This window comes from Crocuta crocuta, unplaced genomic scaffold (genome assembly GCF_008692635.1).
Source record: "Crocuta crocuta isolate KB4526 unplaced genomic scaffold, BGI_CrCroc_1.0 scaffold296, whole genome shotgun sequence".
NCBI classification, from domain to species: domain Eukaryota; kingdom Metazoa; phylum Chordata; class Mammalia; order Carnivora; family Hyaenidae; genus Crocuta; species Crocuta crocuta.
In genome coordinates, this window is record NW_027530504.1 from 418,077 (window position 1) to 440,341 (window position 22,265).

Sequence of the window (22,265 nt, forward strand, 5' to 3'; positions counted from 1 at the left end):
GACGCTTAACCGACTAAGCCACCCAGGCGCCCCAAGCATCTGACTCCTGATTTCGACTCAGGTCATGATCTCACAGTTTGTGAGATCAAGACCCACATCAGGCTCTGCACTGACAGCGTGGAGCCTGCTTAGGAGTCTCTCTCTCCCTCTCTCTCTGCCCCCTCCCCTGCTCTATCGCTGTCTCAAAGTAAATAATAAACATTTTATAAGTATTTTTATTCTTTTAAGTAATCTATACACCCATTGTGGGACCCCACGATCAAGAGTTGCACGCCCCTCCGACTGAGGCAGCCAGGTGCTCCAGGGCCATGGTCATTTTAAACAAGAGGCCAGGGGCACTTGGCTGGCTCTGTTGGTTGAGCCTAAGACTTCCACTCAGGTCACGATCTCACGGTTTGGGAGTTCGAGCCCCATGTCGGGCTCTCTGCTGTCAGCACAGAACCTGCTTCGGATCCTCTGTCTCCCTTTCTCTCTGCCCCTCCCCTACTCTCACTCTCTCTCGCTCTCAACAAATTAATAAACATTTAAAAAGAAACAAACAAACAAGAGGCCCGGAGAGATTAAGTGGCTTACTCAAGCACACCTGGGCAGTAAACTCAGGTGCCCTGTCTGCTCGGAGGGCCGTGCTACGGGCTGGAAGAATTATCCCATCTTTTCCATGCTTCCCGTCCCCCTGCAGGTACCCACTCCGCTCCGCGGCCGGCATGGGCGGGGAGCTTCAGGGGTGCAAAGCTACCCAGGCTGCCGAAACGCTCGCTAGCTTACCCCCAACACCCACAGACCCCGCCTTACTTACTCCATAGTCAGGACCACCCAGCTCCTTTATCCGGACTTCCCAGTGTCCCTTCTCCCGTAGCAGCTTGTTAATCTCATCATTCAGGTCCCGAATTCGGAATTCCCCTAAACCAGCTGGAAAACAAGAACATTCACGTTGTGTCTTCAAGACAGCACTCGGGGTTACCCCTCCAAAATAAAGGTCAATACCTCCGAAAACACTCGTGTAAATTTATGAGAAAAACCATCTACACCCACATGAAAGAAAAGGCAAGGATGATGAGCAGAGTTCCCACCAGCACGGGGGGGGAGAAATCTGTCCTCGTTAGCGACTGAAGAAATATAAACGGAAGCAATCCTACGGGTCCATTTATACAACTCCAAAAATACCTTAGTGTGGGGGCACCTAGCATCCGACCCAGCAAAGGTGCAGCGAGGCCGGCATAAGCGCCAGGGACTGGAGAATTACGCTGGGTTCTCCCTTTCAGCAAAGCAAAGTTTTATTATACGGGAACATCCTTCGGCAAAGACTGTCTTGTGAGAATGAAGCCTAAGGGACTTATTTGAAGGAATGGCACAAAGGGGTTTGCGGCACCCCACCACAAAGGGAAATGGCTAATGAACCCTGATACGCTGAAATAAAGAATCACCTCGCTATTGCAAGGAAGCATCCCCCCCCAACTTTCTCCACTGAATGGCTTTTGTACCACTGTCAAAAGTCAACTGACCGCATGTCTGGCCGTTTTTTATTGTCTTCCATTGGCCCATCTTTCACCACTACTGCGTTATCTGGAATACAGTAGCTTTACATTAAATCTTAAAGTCAGGTGGTTATGAATGCTACAGTCTTGTTCTTTTCTGAAATTATTCTGGCTATTCTAGCTCCTTTGACTCTTCATTTAAAATGTGGAAAAAATCTGGCAACCTATTAAAATAAATCCCGCTGGGATTTTGATTGTGACAATATTTGAAAAGAGAAAGAACTGACGTCATTACTAGGTCGAGTCTCCCCATCCACGAATACTGTTTCTCTCCATCTACTTGGGTCTTCTCTGATTTCCTTCGTCAGGGTTGCAGAGCTTGAAGCATACAGATTGCACCTATATTCTGTTAGATTTAAACCTAAGTATTTCTTCTGCTTTGGTGCTTTTGTAAACTGCCCTTTCTATAAATTCCATTACCAATTTTTCAGCGCTGGTTTATAACAACAGAATTGATTTTTGTGTATTGACCTTCTATTCTGTAACCTTCATTTTAGAAAGCTTCCCAGAAGATTTCTTGGGGCCTTCTACGTGGGAATTTACGTAGTTTTGAGAAGAGAATTATATTTCTTACTTTCCCACCTGTGTGCCTTTCATTTCCTTGCTTTACTGCACAAGACTAGGAATTCCAGTGCGACCTTGAATACAAGTGGTAGGAACAGGGATCTCTGTCTGGTCCTTGCTCTCAGGAGGAGAGCATTCAGCCTTGCACAGTAAGTACGATGCTGGCTATAGGTTTTCTGGTAGAAGTGTTTTATTGGGGTGAAAAAAACTACCTCTCATTCCCAGTTAGCAGAGAGTTTTTACCATGAGTGGATATTAAATTTTGCCAAATACTTTTCTGTTCTGGTATCTACTGAGATGTCTCTCCTAAAGATTATCTAGAGAGGTTTCTCTACTTTAGAATGATGATACAGTGAATGATATTCATTTTCGAATGCTGAATCAGACATGTATTCCAAGGAGAACTCCCACTTGGTTGTGATGTATTACCCTTTTTAGAAATTACTGGATTTGGTTTGCTAATATTCTGTTGAGGGTTCCTACACTATGAGGAATACCGGCAGGCAAATTTTTTCTATTCGTGTAATGTCTTTTTCTGATTTTAGTATCGTGGTAAAGTTAATAGTAAAATTTATAAAATGAATGAGGAAGTGTTCGTTCCCCTTCAATTTTCTGGAAGAAACTGTGTTGAAGTGTTATTATTTCTTCCTTAAATGTTTGGTAGAACTGACCCGTGAGGCCATCTGGGCCTGGAGTTTTCTTCGCTGGAAGGCTTTAACTATGTATTCAATTTCTTTAATAGATATAGGGGCATCTGACTGGCTCAGTCAGTAGCGCATGTGACTCTCAATCTTGGGGTCATGTGTTTGAGCTCCATACTGGGCATAGAGTTTATTTCAAAAAAAAAATCTTATTTTCTTAAGAACTAATTCTCAAGTTTCTGTCTTTCAGGGAGTGGCCGGCTTCATCTAAGTTGTTGAATTATGGGCAGAGCACTGTAATAGTCCCTTATTAACCTTCTCTTGTCTGTAATAATAGTCCCAACATCACTCCCCATGCTTGTCGTCTTTTTAAGTTTGCTTGTTGGTTGGTTGGTTGGTTGATTATGGAATCTCTATACCCAACGTGGGACTCAAACTTCTGACCCTGAGCTCAAGAGTCACATGCTCTACTGACTAAACAAGCCAGGCGCTCCTAGATGTTCCCAATTTGTATCTTCTTTCTTTCTTAGTCAGTCTGACTAGAAGTTTCTTGATTTTTATTGACCTTTTTATGAATATTTTTTTATTTTTAATTTTTTTTGAGGTTTGTTTAAGAGTCAGAAAGAGTAAGTGTGGGAGGGGCAGACAAAGGGGTGCGGGGAGAGGATCCCAAGCAGGTTCCGCACTGATAGTACACACTGACGGTTCGACTCGGGGCTCAAACTCACGAACTGTGAGGTCAGGACCTGAGCTGAAACCAAGAGTCAGACACTTAACTGACTGAGCCCCCCCAGGAACCCCTTATTGATCTTTTTAAAGAATCAGCTTTTGATTGCTTTTCTCTCTTCATCTTCCATTTTCAGTTTCATTGCTATCTTCTCTTTACTGTTTTCTTCCTTCTGCTTACTTAGGGTTTGATTTACTCTTCTTTTCTAGTTTCTTGGGGTATAAGTTTAGATCACTGATTTGAGACCTTTCTTATTTTCTATTATTTTAATACAAAAAAAAGCACTAATTTAATACATGCCCCCAAGATTGTTTCTGTCCCTTAACTACGTTTTCATTTGCATTTACTTCACAGTATTTTTGAACATCCTCGGAGTTTCCTCTTAGACATGTGGGCTGCTTAGATACATGCTGCTTAATTTCCAAATATTTAGGAATTTTCTAGACATGTTTCTGTTACTGATTTCTACATTAATTCTGTTACTGTCAGAGAACACATTTTGTAAGATTTCAATTATTCTAGATGTGCTAGATGTGCTAACATCTGTTTTACAACCCAGAATGTGTTCTACTTTCGTAAGTATTCTAGGTGCTCTTACAAAGAGGAAGTATTCTGGGGCCCCTGGGAGGCTCAGTTGGTTNCACATGTTTCCGTTACTGATTTCTACATTAATTCTGTTACTGTCAGAGAACACATAAGATTTCAATTATTCTAGATGTGCTAGATGTGCTAACATCTGTTTTACAACCCAGAATGTGTTCTACTTTCGTAAGTATTCTAGGTGCTCTTACAAAGAGGAAGTATTCTGGGGCCCCTGGGAGGCTCAGTTGGTTAAGCGTCCAACTCGTGCTTTTGGCTCAGGTCACGATCTCATGGTTGGTTAAGTTTAAGCCCCGAGTTGGGCTCCAGGCTGATGGTGCAGAGCCTGCTTGGGATTCTCTCTCCCTCTCTGCTCCTCCCATCTGGCACACTCTTTCTCAAAGTAAATAAATAGATAGATAGATAGATAGATAGATAGATAGATAGATAAAAATAATAAAACTTTAAAAAAAAGTATTCTTTTTTTTGTTCTGTAAATGTCAAATGGATTAACACTATTGTCCTTACCGATTTTCTATCTACTTGTTCTACTGATTTCTGAGAGAGAAGAGCTGACGGCACCAAGTCTTTCTGTGGATTTGAGAACCAACACTGCGGGGTGCCTGGGGGCTCAGCTGGTTGAAGGTCCGACTCTTGGCTTTGGCTCAGGTCATGATCTCGTGGTTCGGTGAGGTTGACTCCCATGCTGTCAGCATGGAGCCTGCAGGGGACTCTCTCTCTCTCTCGGCCCCTCACCCACTCGAGCATGCATGCACTCTCTCTCAAAATAAAAAAAACTTAAAAAAAAAAAAAACAACAACTGTAAAAGACAAGCTAGCTTACCATTCTGAATCTGAGCCACTTTTTTAGAAATCTCTCCAATGATCTGTGAAAAAAAAAAGATAATAAATTCTCATGATGTTTGATTATGTCCGAAAGCACAGAAAAATATAATTCAAAATTAGTAATTAAAAATACTTAGAATTCTGGTAAAGAATCACTTAGATAATAAGAAAAATCCGAATATAAATCAAAACCACAATGAGGTATCACCTTACACCTGTCAGAATGGCTAGAATTAAAAAGACAAGAAATAAGTGTTGGTGAGAATGTGGAAGGAAGAGACCCCTGTGCACTGCAGGTGGGCAGGTAATTTGGCACAGCCACCACGGAAAACAGGATGGAGGTTCCAAAAAAAAAAAAAGATAAATAGAAATACTATATGATCCAGGAATTCCACTCCTGGGTATTTACCCAAAGAAAATGAAAACACTAATTTGAAAGATACATGCTAATTGTAGTAGTATTCACAATACCCAAGAAATGTCAGCAACCCAAGTGTCCGTGGACAGTTGAATGGATAAGAAAGACGTGTTATATACAACGGAACACTACTCAACTATAAAAAAGAATGAGATCTTGCCATTTCCAACACCATGGATGCACCTAGAGGGTATTATGCTAAGTGAAATACGCTGGACAGAGAAAGCCAAATACCATGTGATTTCACTTACATGTGGAATCTAAAAAGCAAATCAATAAACAAACAAAAAAGCAGAAACAGACCCATAAAGACAGAGAACAATGACTGATTGTTCAAACAATGATGAAACAACTGATTGAAACAATGATGACGGCCAAAGGGGAGGGAGGTGGGGGATGGGCCTAATAATGGGTGAAAGGGTGTGGGAGATACAGGCTTCCAGTTAGGGAATAAGTCACGGGGGAAAGCTCGGCATAGGAAATATAGTCAATGGTTTTAGAACAGCATTTATCGTAACAGATGGTAGCTACACTGCGGGTTCACCATGCTGGACACCTGAAACTAATGTAACATTCTGTGTCAACTACGCTTCAATAGAAAAAGAAACAATCAGAGACTTGTTACTTCTACTAAGACCAGATTCACCCAGAACATACTTGTCGCCTCCACTTCTCCGCTTTGGGCAGCTCAGTACATTCTGAGGCAAGGAAGGGTCTTCTTTCCTATGAAGAAGAAAATACACATATTGCCACTGGACTAGTTACGAGCTTTATGCAGTATTCACAATGGACTCAGCCCTGAAGACTAATGGTCTAATGGTCTAAATACATTTGACGTTTCAGTTCCAGATGATCTTCATCAAGCCCTGTAGCTAGCTGTCAGCACAGAGCCCGACACAGGGCTCAAACCCACGAACCATGAGATCATGACCTGAGCTGAAGTCAGATAACCGACTGAGCTACCCAGGCGCCCCTATTCATATTCTTAAGACATAATGTCTATTGGGCACTTGGGTGGCTCAGTCGGTTAAGCGTCCGACTTCAGCTCAGGTCATGATCTCATGGTTCGTGCTTTTGAGCCCCGCATCAGGCTCTGCGCTCATGGTGCACAGCCTGCTTGGGATTCGTTCTCTCTCTGTCCCTCCCCTACTTGCTCTCTCTCTCCCAAAATAAAGAAACTTAAAAAAATAATATCTACAATATTTAGAACAGACGTGTGTGTGAGAGCACGTGTGTATAATTTTTATAAAACGAAAACAAAACCACTGAGATGGGACCTGTTATCCTCGACAGGGGTGAGTCTCCATGAGTTGAGACTGTACGCTGGTTTCGGCTTGNCAGGGGCAATAAGCCAATCATCATAACACAGAGGAGACAGAAACAGCCAGCTCATCACACCGCCCCAGCTACGGAGAGATACGCCTAGAATTCAGGGGAGGGACTCGTGAGAGCGCCGGCAGGTATGGGCAAGAAAGTGGAAGTCTCGTCTGCTCAAGAGAGAGCTTTGCCGCTTTGTTCTTGACACTTTACAATTCACGAGGAGGATTTACACCAACCTTCACTTTTCCCTCTTCCAGTTGAGCTTGGCGAAATCTGGCCAAGGCCGTCCTGTCAGGAAGAGAGAAGACTCCATCAGATACTGATCACAGAGTTCTCACCACCCACGTTCCTAGATGGGGTAGATCTGCTCATGACCGTATTTAACATCAGCCATTCGGGAAGACCATTTACGTACAGATTATAATAATTATTCTTTGGGGCGCCTGGGTGGCTTAGTCGGTTAAGCGTCCGACTTTCGCTTAGGTCATGATCTCGCGGTTCGTGGGTTCGAGCCCCGCGTCGGGCTCTGTGCTGACTGCCAGCTCAGAGCCCGGAGCCTGTTTCAGTCTGTGACTCCCTCTCTCTCTGACCCTCCCCTGCTCACGCTGTCTCTCTCTCCTAGAAATTAAAAAAAAAATACAAACAAAAAAAAAATTATTCTTTGTAAAAAGAGAGCATCTGTGAGTATGCGCAAGAGATTAAGGCACCATAGAGAAGTTATGGGTTTCCGGGTCCCCTAAGTGGAGCTTAAAAAGCCCCTGGTGTCCGTGAATACCCAAGTGTCCATTTTACTTATACTGTGTGGAAGGACTGTGGGGAACGCTACTGATCAGACCACTTGGTGAGCGACGCATCCGGATGCTAAAAGACTAGTATCACGTGGTGCCTCGTGGTCACTCTCCTGGCCCCTGGCCCACCCCCAACGGGACTCAAGTTTATCCAGCGTAAGTTCTGGGGAGTTGTCAGAAAACACTACTAGGGAAAACAAACATCAGACAGAGGAATACTATTTTAACACTAATTTAAGATAATTATCACCATTATCCATGGTGATAATGAAGCTGCTTCAAATTTACAGACAAAATCGAGTTGATACTTACATGGCCTTTTCCGCATTTCGGGCCTAAAAGGAGAGAGAAGGGGAGAAAAATGCCCATGTTTAAAATACCCTTTTTTTTTCCATGTGCTTTTTAGAGAAAAGTATCACAAGGATAGTCACAAGCATAAAGGTTGAACTAATATATCAAAAGAAAAAAAAAAAGGAAAGAAAACCAAAAGAAAAAAAAATCAAAAGATGTCAAAATCCTGTGACTCTTCCTATGCTGCTCCCTCCAGCTAAAATCTTCACTCCTGCACTGTCCCCACCCCTGGGTCTGGCTAACTCCTATCCATCCTTCCAAATGTATCACCCGTGTCATCACCATTCCAGAAAGGTCATGTGTGGCCCCTTCTTCCCAACTGGGCTGCTACCTTTCGTCTGGGTTTATAACGACCATGGTCCTTTCCGCTCAGCATCCCTACTGTCTGTTTCCAGCCAGCAGAATTTGAGGAAGAAAGGACTGGCTTTTCCAACGTGAATTTTACGTAACTCTAGTCACATGAGTGTCAAGTCAATGGTCCCTGAGGCAGCGTCAAGCACAGAACATGTTTTCTTGGTTGTAGCCTCAGTAGAAAGAGCACTTGCTAAGCCACGGACTTGAACTTTACTCTCAACTCTTCCGCCCGCCATCCCTGAGAAGTAGTCGCTCAGGCTCCCCGTCTTTACATCGGGGATCATACTTCTTCTCTCCTCGAGAGGCATAAACACTTAAAAACATCCGGTAGGCAGCTCTCAGATACTCAGCAAAAGTAAGTTCAATGCAAGTCTCCTGTCTGGCCTTCTGTCTCAACGGACGCAGCAACGAACTTGGCAAAAGCCTGGCGGGTACATGAACACATCACCAACTAAGGAATAAAACAAAGCAGCTCTCCCAGGGCAAGCCATCGTCCTGGAGGCAGAGGCAGTGTCCTACCTACTTCACTAAATTCTAGAGATTTAATTTTGTGTTTCGCGATGCTTACTCCATGCTTAAAACACCGCGTTAGGGGCTGGTTGGAACTTGCCCATCAAACAATGAACCAATGGGGTGTGGGCAGGTACCCAGCGTAACGTACGCCCACAAATATGAATGTGTGACGGTGACCGTGATATAAAACACCCAACGACTCCTGTACCCCAAAATACCCAGGCCCACGGATTCTTCCCCCCTTGCTAGGGAATGGACAGAATGACTCGCTATGTTTGTTAGAGTTCAGAAACCAGAGCCTCCGGGCTGAGCAGGGCAGTCTGAAGCAGTTAATTTGGGTGTATTCTCCCACAGAAAGGGCTGCCTCTACCCCAAGGTTTCTTTCCTTCTTGGGATCTTGGGCTCATTAATCTACAAGCGCTTGCAATACACCGTCTATAACCTTATTACTGTGTCCTGTGCTTCTTAGGCGGGTTTCACTTATCGAAACTACCACGGGGACCAACAGGTATGAGCGTCTCCCGTGCACCAGCGCTACGTACAGGCTCAAGTTCACGTGTCGCGAGCGCTTCTCGAACCAATGAGAAGCCAGCAAGCCACTCCGGACACAGGTCATACCCTCAGGCGGTGACAGGCCGCCATCCATTCGACAGTGACGGAGCCGCCGCAGCGCGCCAGACCCCGTGGAAGGCATTAAGAAAACGATGTGGAAAAGACCCCACCCTCGGGAAGTTTACGTCTTGCGGGGAGATGAGAAGAGACAAAAATCACACAGCCCAGAAACTGTCGTCACAGCCGCTCTTCATCCCCCGCAGGCGGCCTGGGGACAAACGAGGGGGCGGCGCCAGGCACCGTGACTCGGGGCCGGTCCTTGCGCCTCTCCGTGCCTCAGTTTCCCCGGCCGATAACCGAGACGCTTCTCCGAGACGAAAACGCTGTCGGGGGCGGTAACTCCGCTCCGCGAGGTTCCCATTTCCGACCCCAAACTGTGACAGTTGCAGAGAGGAGGAGGGGAACCCAAGTTCCAGGTGGCCAAGGAGCCTGAAGCCGGCCCGCAGTAACTGCGCCCCTGCACCACTGCGCGCCCGCTCGCCCCTCCACCCCGCGCCCCCCAACTCACCATGGTGGCAGCGAGGGCGCCGCCCGCGGGCCCAGCCCCCGAGGCTTCGCCGACTCCGGCGAGGCCGACCCCGGCGGGAACTGAAACACTCTAGCCGACCGCACCGCCGATGTTTCCGTCGGAAGGACAAATGCGATGGACCGGAAGTGGCAGGCCGGAAGTGAAAACGAGCCCGGACTGGAGGAGGAAGAGGAAACGCAGACGCGCTCCCCTAGGGCGGCCTTCCTCTGGCGTCGGGCGTCGCAGCGACGCGCGTGCGAAGAATGGGGGCGTTGGCCAACTGCGCCTGCGCAGTGAGAAGCGTCTCAGCCCGCTCGCGACGGCTGGCTGTGCTCTCGCGATAACGGGAGCCACGTTGCCTGCGTTAACTCTTGCCACCGCGGAAGCGGAGGAGCCCAGCTGGCCCTGACTGTCAGCTGCTCGGGGTCACGGCTGCCGTTCTGGATCGCATCCCGCCGGCCCCCTTTCTAGTCCTTTCGGTGAGAGCAGACGTGCCCGTGGGAGGTCGCTCGTCGTCATGCCTCCGAGCGAGCGGAGCCCTCACAGCGGCCGGGGGGCCCCGCCCGCAGCCCCAGAAGCGGGCGCCGAAACGCCCCCTGGGCCGGTCCGAGCGGGCGGGGCTCCGTGAGTTCTCCGCGCTCCCCTGTCTGGTCGTGGGGGCCTCCTCTTTCCGAGCTCTTCTGGAGGCGCCGGGTCTGTCAGAGCTGGAGCAGTGCTTGGAGTCACCCTCTTTTAAGATAAGAAATCTGAGGCCAAGGGAGCAAAGCCTCCTCACCTGGAGGGGGAGGCTGGTCCGAGAGGTGGTTGTGCGTCGTTACCCAGAGAGAGGCGGCCATGAGTGTGGTGATGGCGCGTCGCTGGGCTCAGGGGGCCCTTAGACAGGGACCCAGGGACACGGGAGAGGCCACTTGATAGGGGCGGTTCTGGAGGCTGTTCCCGTATGGTGTCGAGTTGTGTGGACGTGAGGGGAAGGACAGTAGCCAGCGAAGCCGCTTGCAGCAGCCGCCCCGTTTCGGGCGTGGTGCTTCGGCCATGGTGGCCTCCGCTACCGGGGGACCAGCCAGGGGCGGGGGCAGCAGCCTGGGCCAGGAGGCCCAGCCGACATGTGCTTCAGGATCAGACGCAACAGGCGTGTACTCAGAGTAGACACCAGGGTCGCCTGCCCCGACCGCGGTACGGACAAGTCCTCCTTCAAGGTTTCAGGTGGGCCTGTGGCCGCCCAGACTCCCATCCCCCACGTCTCCCACAGCCGGCGGTGGGTGTGTGATCATGCAGTGGCCCATGGGAAATGAGTGGAAAGAATGCCACGCGGGCAGTGCCACGGGAAGTATGGACGTGCCCTTCCTTGCCCCTTTCCCTTCACCGCTGAGAGGCGAACAGCCACCTCGAACTCAGAAAGAGAACTGACTTGTGAGGATGCCACACTCCCAGCTCTGGAACCTCGAGAGCTGTGACATGAGAGAGGTAAACAAAGTCTGTTTCGTTTTGTTTTGTTAGTGAAAAGGTTGAGGGGAGTAGTTTCGCCTCTCAAACTTTTTCTTTTTTAATGTTTATTTTGATGGGGGAGGGGGGGGAGGAGAGAATCCCAAGCAGGCTCCTCGCTGTCAGCACAGAGCCGGACACAAGATCATGACCTGAGCCGAAATCAAGAATTGGCTGCTCAACCGACTGAGCCCCCCAGGTGCCCCCGAGAAATAAACGTAGTCTTGTTTAAGCTGCTGCTTTTGGGAGTCTCTTGTTGCCTTTGTTAACCTTTCCCATAAACGACACCTTTCCCAAACAAGCAAGGTCATTCCTCAGTGAGGTTTTTTTTTGAGACACAAGTTTCTCACATTTCTGTATCTTTGTCCACTAAGTCCCTGACTCTAGGATACAGAGGTCACTTGTGCCAGGATTCAAGGGGCATTACCTGTATTGATTCTCCTTCCAGCATCCATCCTCCCCACCCACTTTCCTGAGTTCTCTTTGGGAATCTTTTTTTTTTTTTTTTAATATTTTATTTACTTTTGAGAGAGAGAGAGACAGCATGAGCAGGGGAGGGTCAGAGAGAGAGGGCGATACAGAAACTGAAATACGCTCCAGGCTCTGAGCTGCCAGCACAGAGCCCGATGTGGGGCTCGAACCCACGAACCGTGAGGTCATGACCTGAGCCGAAGGCGGACGCTTCACTGACTGAGCCACCCAGGCGCCCCGGGAATCTGACGGTTCAGGGGAAGAGATTGCATGTCCAGCCTTAGGAACAGAATAAAAGAGCTAGGTTAAGCCAAACAATCCATGCCGTCTCCCTATGAATATTGGTTGGTGGGCTGAAGACCCAAGCCGACCCTCGGGGGCGCCTGGCTGGCTCAGTTGGTTAAGCGTCTAACTCTTGATTTCAGCTCAGGTCTCAAGAACCGTGAGATCGAGCCCCGTACCGGGCTCTGCATTGACAGGGTGGAGCCTGCTTGGGATCCTCTCTCCCTCCCCTCTGCCCCTCCCGTGCTCTCTCTGTCAAAACCAAAACCAAAAACCCAAGCCGATCCAGAGCCTCAGGACTTGGCTCGCAATTTTGGGTAGAATACATCCTGCTAGATGCAGAACAACGTAATCACCAGAAGCTGCTTCAGCCACTCGGACGCTCTGCTCAGTCTGCAGTATACAGGCCAGTAAACTCCCTGTAGTGTTGAAACAAGTATGAGTCAGGCGGACCAGCACTTAAAACTAAGAGCATCCTGACCCTGCGATTTATGTTGCCACATCCACTACTGTCCTTGCTGATCTCTGGGTCCTGACTGATCCTGCCTCCGTCCTGCGAATATCCCCATGTTTGTGCTACTTATCATCTGAGACAATGTACACAGCCCGGATTTCTACCAGTCCCACCGGGTGGTTCTGTGGCCTTGGATGACTTCCACGACCTGTTTAATTTCTGTTCCATGAAACTGACATAACAGTATTTACCTTTCTGTTCTCATTTTTCACTATTCATGAAATTGGGCCACTTGCCTTACAGAGCTGTTGTTAAAAAGAGGGAACGGCATGTAAGGCGCTCAGAACAGATCTATGTAAAGTTCCCGGTAGCGATTTCGAAACCCAAAACCCCATGACCTGCAGTGAAATCTATTATGTGGCCTCACCCAACTCCGTGTATGGCTGGACCAGGCTCAGAGCCTTTGTAAGAGCCCTGTTANNNNTTTTTTTTATTCTCTACACTCCACCTGGGGCTCCAACTCACAATCCTGAGATCAAGAGTCGTACGCCCTTCTGACTGAGCCAGCCGGGCGCCCCGGCTCTGTTCGCCTCTAAGATTCATAGGTCTTCTACTGGAATCCTATCTTGATTTTTTTTGTGCTTGTTTGTTTGTTTGTTTGATCTCCACCCCATAGTTCTGGCTTGGGAGACATCATGGCTACGTGAGTAAAGGAACAAAGAAAATGGCCCTGTACTGCCCTGCCTTGTTTTTATGCCAACAGCCTCAACTTCGGCTGTTTCTTAGCCACCCTGAAATTTGAACAGCATTTCTGTGGGCTCAGACTCTCTAGACTCCTATCCCGGGATCAGCCATATATCTCTCATCTACGGACGCGTCCACCATCGCGATCCATCATCGGGTCACCTCACTAGTCCGTGAGAGAACGGCTGTAAACTGGCCAGCAGGCTGAATTTGGCCCGCGGGGTTGCTTTGCCCGCTATCATGTTGTAAGAAGTGGAAAATCTCACATGGACATCCTGATAGGAGGCCACACTGAACCCACATGCGTGCACAGTAACGGTCAGTGCGAGTGAGACATCCTAATGTTAGAGGAATCCATGTTGTGAGCGTGTAATACATTTAACGTGAATACCTGATTGGGTGGGGGAAAACCCTCGTCCCGCTAAAAGGACATTTTCTAGTTCTTCCTGGCCCAACAAGCAACAGAGGCAGTACTTTTACCTAGCACCACTCATCTATGTGTCCCCTGGCACCTGTCTTAGGGACCTCAGTACTGTACTGGAGAGCATGCGTGGCCGGCGAAAAGACAGCCCCTCCCCCACGATGCCCACATTCCAGTCCCAAAACCCTCCGTGGCAAATGGGACATTGCAGCTGTAACTAAATGAAGGATCTCGGGAAAGGGGAAGGTTATCCTGGATTCCCCGATGGCCCCCGGGTCTTCACAAGGATCCTTGTAAGGAGACCAAGGATCAGAGCCCAGGGAGGCATGGCGACGGAAGCAGGGGCTGGAGTGAGCGGCCACGAGCCAAGGAAAGCAGACGGCCTCTGGAAGCTTGAAAAGGCAAGGAAGCGCTCTCCTTACAGCTTCCGGAAGGAGAGCGGCCCTGTTTTTTCCTTTTAGTCCTGTAAAACCCCCGTCCAAACGCTTGCCTTCCGGAACTGTAATAACTCATCCTGCTTTAAGCCACTACGTTTGTGGCGATGTGTGACCACGGCAAGAGGCGCCTCAGGCAGATGGCAGGACCTGGAGCGGAGTGCTACCGTGACAGACACCTCGAAGTGGAGGAGTGGTCGGGGACCTGGAGAACGGCCGGAGGCTGGAAGATCGTGGGTACGACAGAACGCTTTCTCCCGACGGGTAGTACAAACGCGATGTTAACAGCTCTGCTGCTGAGGGCTCAGAAGGAATCGGGTAATGTTGTCGGAAACCGGAAGAAAGGGGAACCCTTATAGGGTAGATGCACAGCTGAGTTGTACCCAACAGCTCCGTGGAAGGCAGAACTTGTATACCGCACACTTGGGTATTTAGCTGAAGGGATTTTCTCATTTCTTTTGATGCTTGTAGTAAAATGCAACACAAGGGCAAAGAGCAATCTAGGGAAGGGCGGTTAAAACAGAGCCTGAACTTGATGATTTGAGAAAGTCTCAGCCTAGCCACACTGCGAAAGACGCTGACATTAGGCGACTCACTGGGAAGTGCGCTCTGGAGAAAAACCCAAGGGGAGGTTGAGCCGCCTTTTTCTAGTGCCGCGGAACGATCAGAAAGCCATAATATTCGTCCACACAGATCGGTCGGAGGTTAGGGGTGTGACTCGTGAATTCTCCCCCCATCTGGCAGAACCCAGGAATAGAGACGGGATTATCCAGGAAAGTTCTGTGGAGGCGCCTCTGGTCTAATGGAGCGAATTCCCACGACACCCACAGATGATCCACCAGGTTGAGAGTTTTATACCAGCAGAATCTCTGCCAGCCTGGCCTCTGAGGGACAAAGGACAGAATTAGAGAAGCCTGTGAAATTCCCCAAATTCCGTGAGCGGGAAACAAGCTGACAAAACTCAGCTATGAAGAAGGGCCTCCCTTCATGAAAAAGAAGGGGGGGCTCTCAGGAAGGCAGCTTGAGCCCAGAGAACGCCCTCAGGCCCTAAACTGGACACTGTTTGCCCGGCTAGATTTATAAACGGGTAGACACCGGTGAGTCCGTTTTCCCTTCCATTTCTTCCCACTCTGAAGGACCATGTCTATCACCGATGTCCGATACCTATCTTACCACTGACGTTTAGGAGCAGATAACCTGTTGTAAAACCACAGATGGAGAGGAATTTTGCCCCAAGGTAGATCCTGCCCAGCTCTCACCTAGACCTAATGTAGACGATGAGACTTCGGACTTTGGAGCGGAGACCTGGGAGATTCCTGCTTTGATGGCGTATGATGGGTTGACACTTTGGGGCATGCTGGGAGGGAATGAATGCACTTTGCACGCTAGATGGCCGTGAATCTTGAGGGGCCAGAGGCCAGACTGAGGTAGGAAGAGGAATGCCTTGCCAAAGATGTACGTGTCCTGATCCCCAAAACCCAGGAACGCCACCTTCCATGGCCAAAGGTCTTTGGGTGTGTGATTAAGCCATATCGTGAACAGGGAACTAAAAGTGATTGATTCCTTGACTTGGGGCAAGACAAAACCCCAGAATGGATCTTGACCAACACCCGTGGTCTACTATTAAAAAGATATTACCAGATCACTTTGTTTCTGGAAAAAAGGGTCCAAACACTTTACATGTGCTGAAAGGGGGCGCCTGGGTGGCTTAGTCGGTTAAGCGTCCGACTTTCGCTCAGGTCATGATCTCGCGGCTTGTGGGTTCGTGCCCTGTGTCGGGCTCTGTGCTGACTGCCAGCTCAGAGCCTGGAGCTGCTTCAGATTCTGTGTCTCCCTCTCTCCCTACCCCTCCCCTGCTCACGCTGTCTGTCTGTCTCTCTCTCTCAGAAATAAATCATTAAAACAATTTTTTTAAATAGCAGACTACTAAAAATAATAATATGAAATAGTAGACTACTCCTCCATGTACCAAGTCATTAGACAGTGTCTCAGTTAAGAGGAGCCAAGTGGCTGCTGTCCCCAGAGGCACGCGGGCTCTTCTCCAGTTCTCTGCAGCGCCCCCCACCCCCCATCTGCCAGAGACCAGCTCCATTCAGATCGCTGCGTGCTGCCTTCCGAAGGCTCAGGAGTTCGTGGCACACATTAAAGGTGTCCCTGAACCGGTTCAAACAGGCCTGATTTCAGATTTGCCCACATGCCGAGAGGTGTCCCTCTCCGTTGGCACGCGGCAATCTGGTGGCACTGGTGGAAGTTTGCATGAAAACAGTGTGCACCATTTATGACTCCAGTAAGTGCAAAGCCCTTTGCCAATGTTCCACGTAACCCATCAGAGCGATCCTGCAAAATACAAAGTGCTTTCACATTACAGATGAGGAAACTGGAGCTCAGGGCTACTTGCTGTTTCAAACATAAGCCAACAAGAGACTCAGAACTGAGACTCCAGTGAAGTCTGACACCACAGACTTTTCGCATGATGCCGTTGTTTCAAAAATGAGCAAGGCCCTGAAGCTAAAAATCGGGCTTCTGGAGGCTCATCTATTGCGGTACCAACAGATCTTGGCGGGGACAAGTGCAAGATAATTTGCACAGCTTTGTAAATTTTTTTAATGTTTATTTTTGGGAGAGAGATTGTGAGCGAGTCCAAGTGGGGAGGGGCAGAGAGAGAGAGAGGGAGACACAGAATCTAAACCAGGCTCCAGACTCCGAGCTGTCAGCACAGAGCCCGACGCGGGGCTCGAACCCATGAACCGTGAGATCATGACCTGAGCTGAAGTCGGACGCTTAACCGACTGAGCCCCCAGGCGCCCTACATAACTTGCACAGCTTTTAGAAGTCATGCATATTAATTCCTGGGGTCTTCTATTCTGGGCTTGCTTTCTTTTAAAAAAAATTTAAGGTCCTTTCACTAGTTATTTATGACTAAAGTATTAGTGCAGATCTGTTTATCATCCGTGGCTACTAAAGCGATTTGGTGCAAGGTTGATGGAAGACTTTATAATGGATAGAAAACACTGAAATCACCTCAATCTGCTAATGAAGCTTAGGACCACCAAAGTAAGGCAATCCGACATTCCGTACCTCCTGATACGAAGCAACAGAAGTACGCAGCACCCACTGTGCGGTATCTAGCCTGAAAAGATGAAATACAATCAAGCTTCTAGATCTGACTACCAGTAAACTCTGGGAGGTAAAACCACACGAAACAGTGCTACAGGGAGACAATCAGCCAAATGCAACTCATCAGGAATTCCTCGATCTGTTTTTCCAATAAGGACAGGCAACTATTACAAACGTAAGAGACGGTACCAAATGCGATGTTTCTAGAGCATTTGGATCCTGATCCAACAAGCCACTTGCAAAAAATTAAAATGAAATCAAGTGGAAACTCCTGTTTCCTCCGTATAGTACCACTTCTCATTTTGCAAATATTCTAATTCCAAGGCATTTCGTGGTTGATCTGATTCAGAAACCTGGTTCATGAAGCAAGTTTGTAAGAAGTTGATATTAACTTGGCAGCTAGGATGGTTGTGATCGAATTCTAAAAACTGACATAAAAATTAGAGTGAATACACTGTCTTCCATTCACAGAGAATCAGCAAAGGTTTTAGGTCAGTGACAAGCAAGTTTCAGCTTCTGCTCTCACGCTGTCATTTAAAATTTTTAAAAACCAAAAATCTTGCCTGTAAATGTGTCCTATTCAGAAAAAAGAAAACCCGTAAGCTCCGACCTCTGCCATCTCTCTGAGGTTCACTGTGTGGAAACTGTCACCCAAATATTAGTGGACAAATGGCAACAGCTTGGGGGAGTGTCACCTCATCTGTTAACACCATATAATACGCAACATATAGTTTGACTTTTTCAAATTAAAAACACCGTCTGCAAGCACTGAACGAACGCCCATCCCTCTAAGAGGCTTTATACCCAGATTAGCCAAAAATCTTCTCTTGACGTTGAACCATTCAACCAGGTGTAATCACTTCTTGACTAGAAGGCTCCTAAGAGCTCTGGCGATCACGGAAGGCTGCCTCGTAAACGGGAGGTGTGTCAGCTCAGCATCCAGAACATTCGCCTGTTGCATTAATCACGCTGGCCCGATCCACAAAGGACTAACATACAGGCAGAACGGCTGGGGATCCCCATTCTCCTTCCAGGGATCTGTTCCCCGTTCTGTTCCGCCCACACCCACTTTAAGTGGGGGTCCCGCTGTGATGCCATGGCTCCAGGGACTATCATCATTTGGGCACAAGAGGGCAAGCAAACTGCAACTAAGAATATCTGAAATGAACCTAAGGGAAAAGGGTGGTTACTCAGTGACGACCAAGCCATGAGGTAGCCGCACTTAGGAAAGAAATCCATCTCAGTGAAGTGGAAATATTCATCCTGAGAAGTCACGGAGTTGTCTGCCACCTAATTATTTTTGCCTCAGCTTGGTCACTTAATGTTCTCTGGGGAGACCAGAGTACTCGGGTTCTGGGCCCCTGGCTGGTGGGCCATACTGCAAAGTAACTTCCATGAAGGATTCAGTGCTGAGGGGCGCCTGCGTGGCTCAGTCGGTTAAGCCTCCGACGTCGGCTCAGGTCATGATCTCACGGTTCGTGGGTTCGAGCCCCGCGTCGGGCTCTGTGCTGACAGCTCAGAGCCTGGAGCTGCTTCGGATTCTGTCTCCCTCTCTCTCTGACCCTCCCCTGCTCATGCTGCCTCTCTCTCTCTCTCTCAGAAATAAAAAAAACGAAATTAAAAAAAATTTTAAAAAAATTCACTGCTGAAAACCAAGACCCACAGTAGTAGGGAGGAAAAAAGACCAGGAAGTATCAAGACTAAAATGCACCCACACTACTCAACAGAATCGCCTTGGGCTCCTCAGGCCCGTTTAGGAAAGGATGTTTTTACAGGCAAGAGTAGTCGTTAAAGTGCAAAAGACAAGCATGTTATTTTCAAGAAAACACTGCCATCATCCTTGCATTCAGCTGTGAGCCCACAGCTTGCTATCCCATTTACGGAGATCACAGAGAGCAGCGGAGTTCCTTGTAGCAGGTTTGCCGTGGGGTTGAAGCTGGGTAGACGTGAAGCAGCTGTGTTTAATGAATGTTCTTTCCGTTCTAAAGCAGGCAAGAAAGGATAGTTCCGTGTAAACCCCGTGACCGAGAGCAGACGCACAGGGCTGAAGGCTCAAATTCCAACCGCACCACCCGGGCTCTGACCTTGGTGACCCACCCCAGTAGTTTCAATCCAGTGGGACTGTAGAATCCTCTAGAAGCTTATAAAATACCGATAGCTTAGGACCCACCCAAATTAGCCCTAGATGGCTGCCTGCATGCCTAATCCTAGTGGTTATGAGCACGCAGGCGCGAGGCTGCAGCAAGCACCCCGCACTCCCAACCGCAGCTCCCAGCACCTGGGGTGACACGCGGGAAATGCAGTCTAATGCTTCCCAGGACATATCAGAATCCAACAAAAACCCACGGACTCCAAATCTCTTAGGGAACTTTCAAAAACCAATGATCTGTCACAACTACCAATGCATATTAAAGCAAACCCATCCAAAACAGAAACTAAGGGACAGACGGTAAGAGACAGTGCGCACGAACACGTCACTCCCCCAGGTATCAAGGTTTTGCCTGGGGCACTTTCAGTACACGCGGCTACAAGCACACCTGTGCCAGACAGCACAGCCTAAACGGTTCCTGCGAGTCAACTACCCGCTGCCCTAAGCTACTCATCAAAGGAATGTGTGCCAGCTTTTGTACGCGGCGGTGCGGTGCGCACTGGACTCGGAACAATGCAAAACCAGGCTGCAGGGGGGCTTCAGACGGAAGCAGCGCGTCGGGGGCCACGCACCCACCTCGACTGCATCACAACACAGCACACTGGTTGTGTGGGGACAGTTCTGGACTCAGCTGCTATAGGGAAAGGAAGGAATCTTTTCCGTTGTCTTTAAAGTGTCGAGGGGCGCCTGGGTGGCTTAGTCGGTTAAGCGTCCGACTTTCACTCAGGTCATGATCTCGCGGTTCGTGGGTTCGGGCCCTGCGTCGGGCTCTGTGCTGACTGCCAGCTCAGAGCCTGGAGCCTGTTTCAGAGCCTGTGACTCCCTCTCTCTCTGACCCTCCCCTGCTCACGCTGTCTCTCTCTCTCTCTCCTAGAAATAAATAAAACATTAAAAAAAAAAAACCTTGCCAAGTTCAAGCTGAACCTAATAAACAGGACTCTGCAGCAGGAAAATAGTAGAAGGAAGCTGACACCAGGGAGATAAAATAATCAGTAAACATAGTACATTCAAGAAAATTGCTCGTCTCTTCAAAAACCAATAAACCAAAACCCCAGGGTTATGAGGGGGGACGGTGGAGAACTGTTAGGAGATGAAGAAAGACTACAGAAACTTATCCACCAAACACAAGTTACATATCCTGACTGGATCCGGTCTGGAAAACCTGGTGGTGGTAAGATTTTGGTACGAGTGCTGTTTGAATTATTTTATTAGGAATCAGGTGGTACTAGAGAGATAAGGTCAAATTTTCTAAGTATGTATGATCACGGATTGCGATCCTTGTGACCGAGAGAGAACATCTTAATTCTTAGGACATGTAAGCCAAAATGAAGAGATGGCACGTCAGGTCTACCAACTGATTTTCAAATGACGAAATAAATACCCATTCCGGAAGTGGGCAAACAGGCAGCAACATTCAATGGGGATGCAATGAAATTTTATGTTAGACGATGCAAAACTCCTGTACCTTCACGTTATCTTTCCGTCATCCCCTGAGCCCTCTGTCACAAGAGAAACCCCTGCCCTTATATGTAGCCTGTGAGGACAGGAAACCCGGTCGGTGTTACAGAAACGGAGGGTTAGTTTCTTCTTAGTCCTGATCTCTCCCAGAGGAAGACTTCAAGCTAAGAACCCAGGTTTCTTTCTAATTTTTTTAATGTTTTTTTTTAAATTTCGGGGAGAGAGAGAGAGAGACAGCGTGGGCGGGGGAGGGGCAGAGAGAGAGGGAGACACAATCTGAAGCAGGCTCCAGGCTGAGCTGTCAGCACAGAGGCCGACACGGAGCTCAAACCCCCCAACTGTGAGATCATGGCCTGAGCTGAAGTCGGACGATTAACGGACTGAGCCACCCAGGCGCCCCAACAAACCCAGGTTTCTTAACCAAAGATGAAAGCTGCTAAACCCCAAGCAAACCTCACTTTTAACAGAACCATATTCGCCTATCAAGGCAACATTAATCATTATCTGAAAACAGTTTTTAAAAAGTTGCTTAAAACTGGGGTGCCTGAGTGGCCGTTAGCTAAAGCGTCGCCTCTTAGTTTCGGCTCAGGTCATGATCGTGCGGGTTCGAGATCAAGTTCCGCCATCAGGCTGCGCTTCAGCCTGGAGCCTGCTTGGGATTCTCTCTCCTTCACCCCCCCGCCCCCACCCCGTGTGTGCGTGTGCGCGCTCTCGAAATAAATACACTTAAAACAAGGTTGCTTAAAGCCAAGTCTTACAACAAATCATTAGTTGCTACAGAAACTGCTCACCAGCTTTCAGGATAGCTAATAGCTAAATGAATTTCCCTAGAATACACATATTTTCGTGTTGCACTTGCTCCATCATCAAGGTCAATGCAACTGAATGCTATCTTATGAAAGAACACTTCTGTGGCCTGTGAACAGGCCCTCAGTTGTGTTTATCCAAGAGCTTGGGACAAAGGCCGCTGGGTACTACAAAGGAGCACAAAGAACCGCTGTGCGAAGCAAAGCAGTTCTAATCTCTCATTTGCTGGGTTTTCCAACTTGAGGCCAGAAACCTCCTAGGAAAACAACCCCATGTGCACCACCCCCAAACCTGAATTTAACTATAATATTAACAGTGAAGTCTTTGAAAACAGATCTTCCCTCACACGGTTTCTCACTTGCAGTAGAAATAAAAATTATCAAGATCTTGCTTAGTTAACACCGGAGATATACGACCTGCTCAGGAAAAATAGCAAACGAAAAAAGAACCTGGAAGCTTGCATTCACAAGGAACAGGACCTACATACACATCATGACTTTTTTTTTTTTTGCCTGCTTTTGACTATTAATTTGACCGAGTAGGAATTAGCACAGTACAGCGGAGGCACCAACATCTTACTCCAGCAAGGGTGCGGATCACAGGATGATGAAAATTCCCAATACGTCCAGTGTGGAGAATCACGAGGAGAGGAAAAAAAAATAAAGTCAGGAAAGCATAAGCCACTAACTTG

At 48.2% G+C, this 22,265-nt stretch overlaps 1 protein-coding gene and 1 long non-coding RNA gene across 2 annotated transcripts in view; one reads left to right on the plus strand and one right to left on the minus strand.

Annotated features, from left to right (window-relative positions):
• Nucleotides 1–8,162, minus strand: part of ISY1 (ISY1 spliceosome associated protein) — a 15,999-nt gene extending 7,837 nt beyond the window's left edge. The window contains exons 1-6 of the mRNA XM_077766867.1: nucleotides 8,100–8,162; nucleotides 7,730–7,752; nucleotides 6,866–6,917; nucleotides 5,967–6,032; nucleotides 4,890–4,932; nucleotides 797–909 (exon numbers count right to left, since the gene is read on the minus strand). Of these exons, the coding sequence (XP_077622993.1) occupies nucleotides 797–909; nucleotides 4,890–4,932; nucleotides 5,967–6,032; nucleotides 6,866–6,917; nucleotides 7,730–7,752; nucleotides 8,100–8,144 (342 nt within the window). The 5' untranslated portion in view covers nucleotides 8,145–8,162. The remainder of the gene's footprint in view (nucleotides 1–796; nucleotides 910–4,889; nucleotides 4,933–5,966; nucleotides 6,033–6,865; nucleotides 6,918–7,729; nucleotides 7,753–8,099) is intronic.
• Nucleotides 8,163–9,243: 1,081 nt separating this feature from the next.
• Nucleotides 9,244–11,474, plus strand: LOC144233816 (uncharacterized). The gene is made up of 2 exons (XR_013335768.1): nucleotides 9,244–11,219; nucleotides 11,323–11,474. It is a non-coding gene; the product is annotated as an uncharacterized LOC144233816 (long non-coding RNA).
• The last annotated feature ends 10,791 nt before the right edge of the window (nucleotides 11,475–22,265 follow it).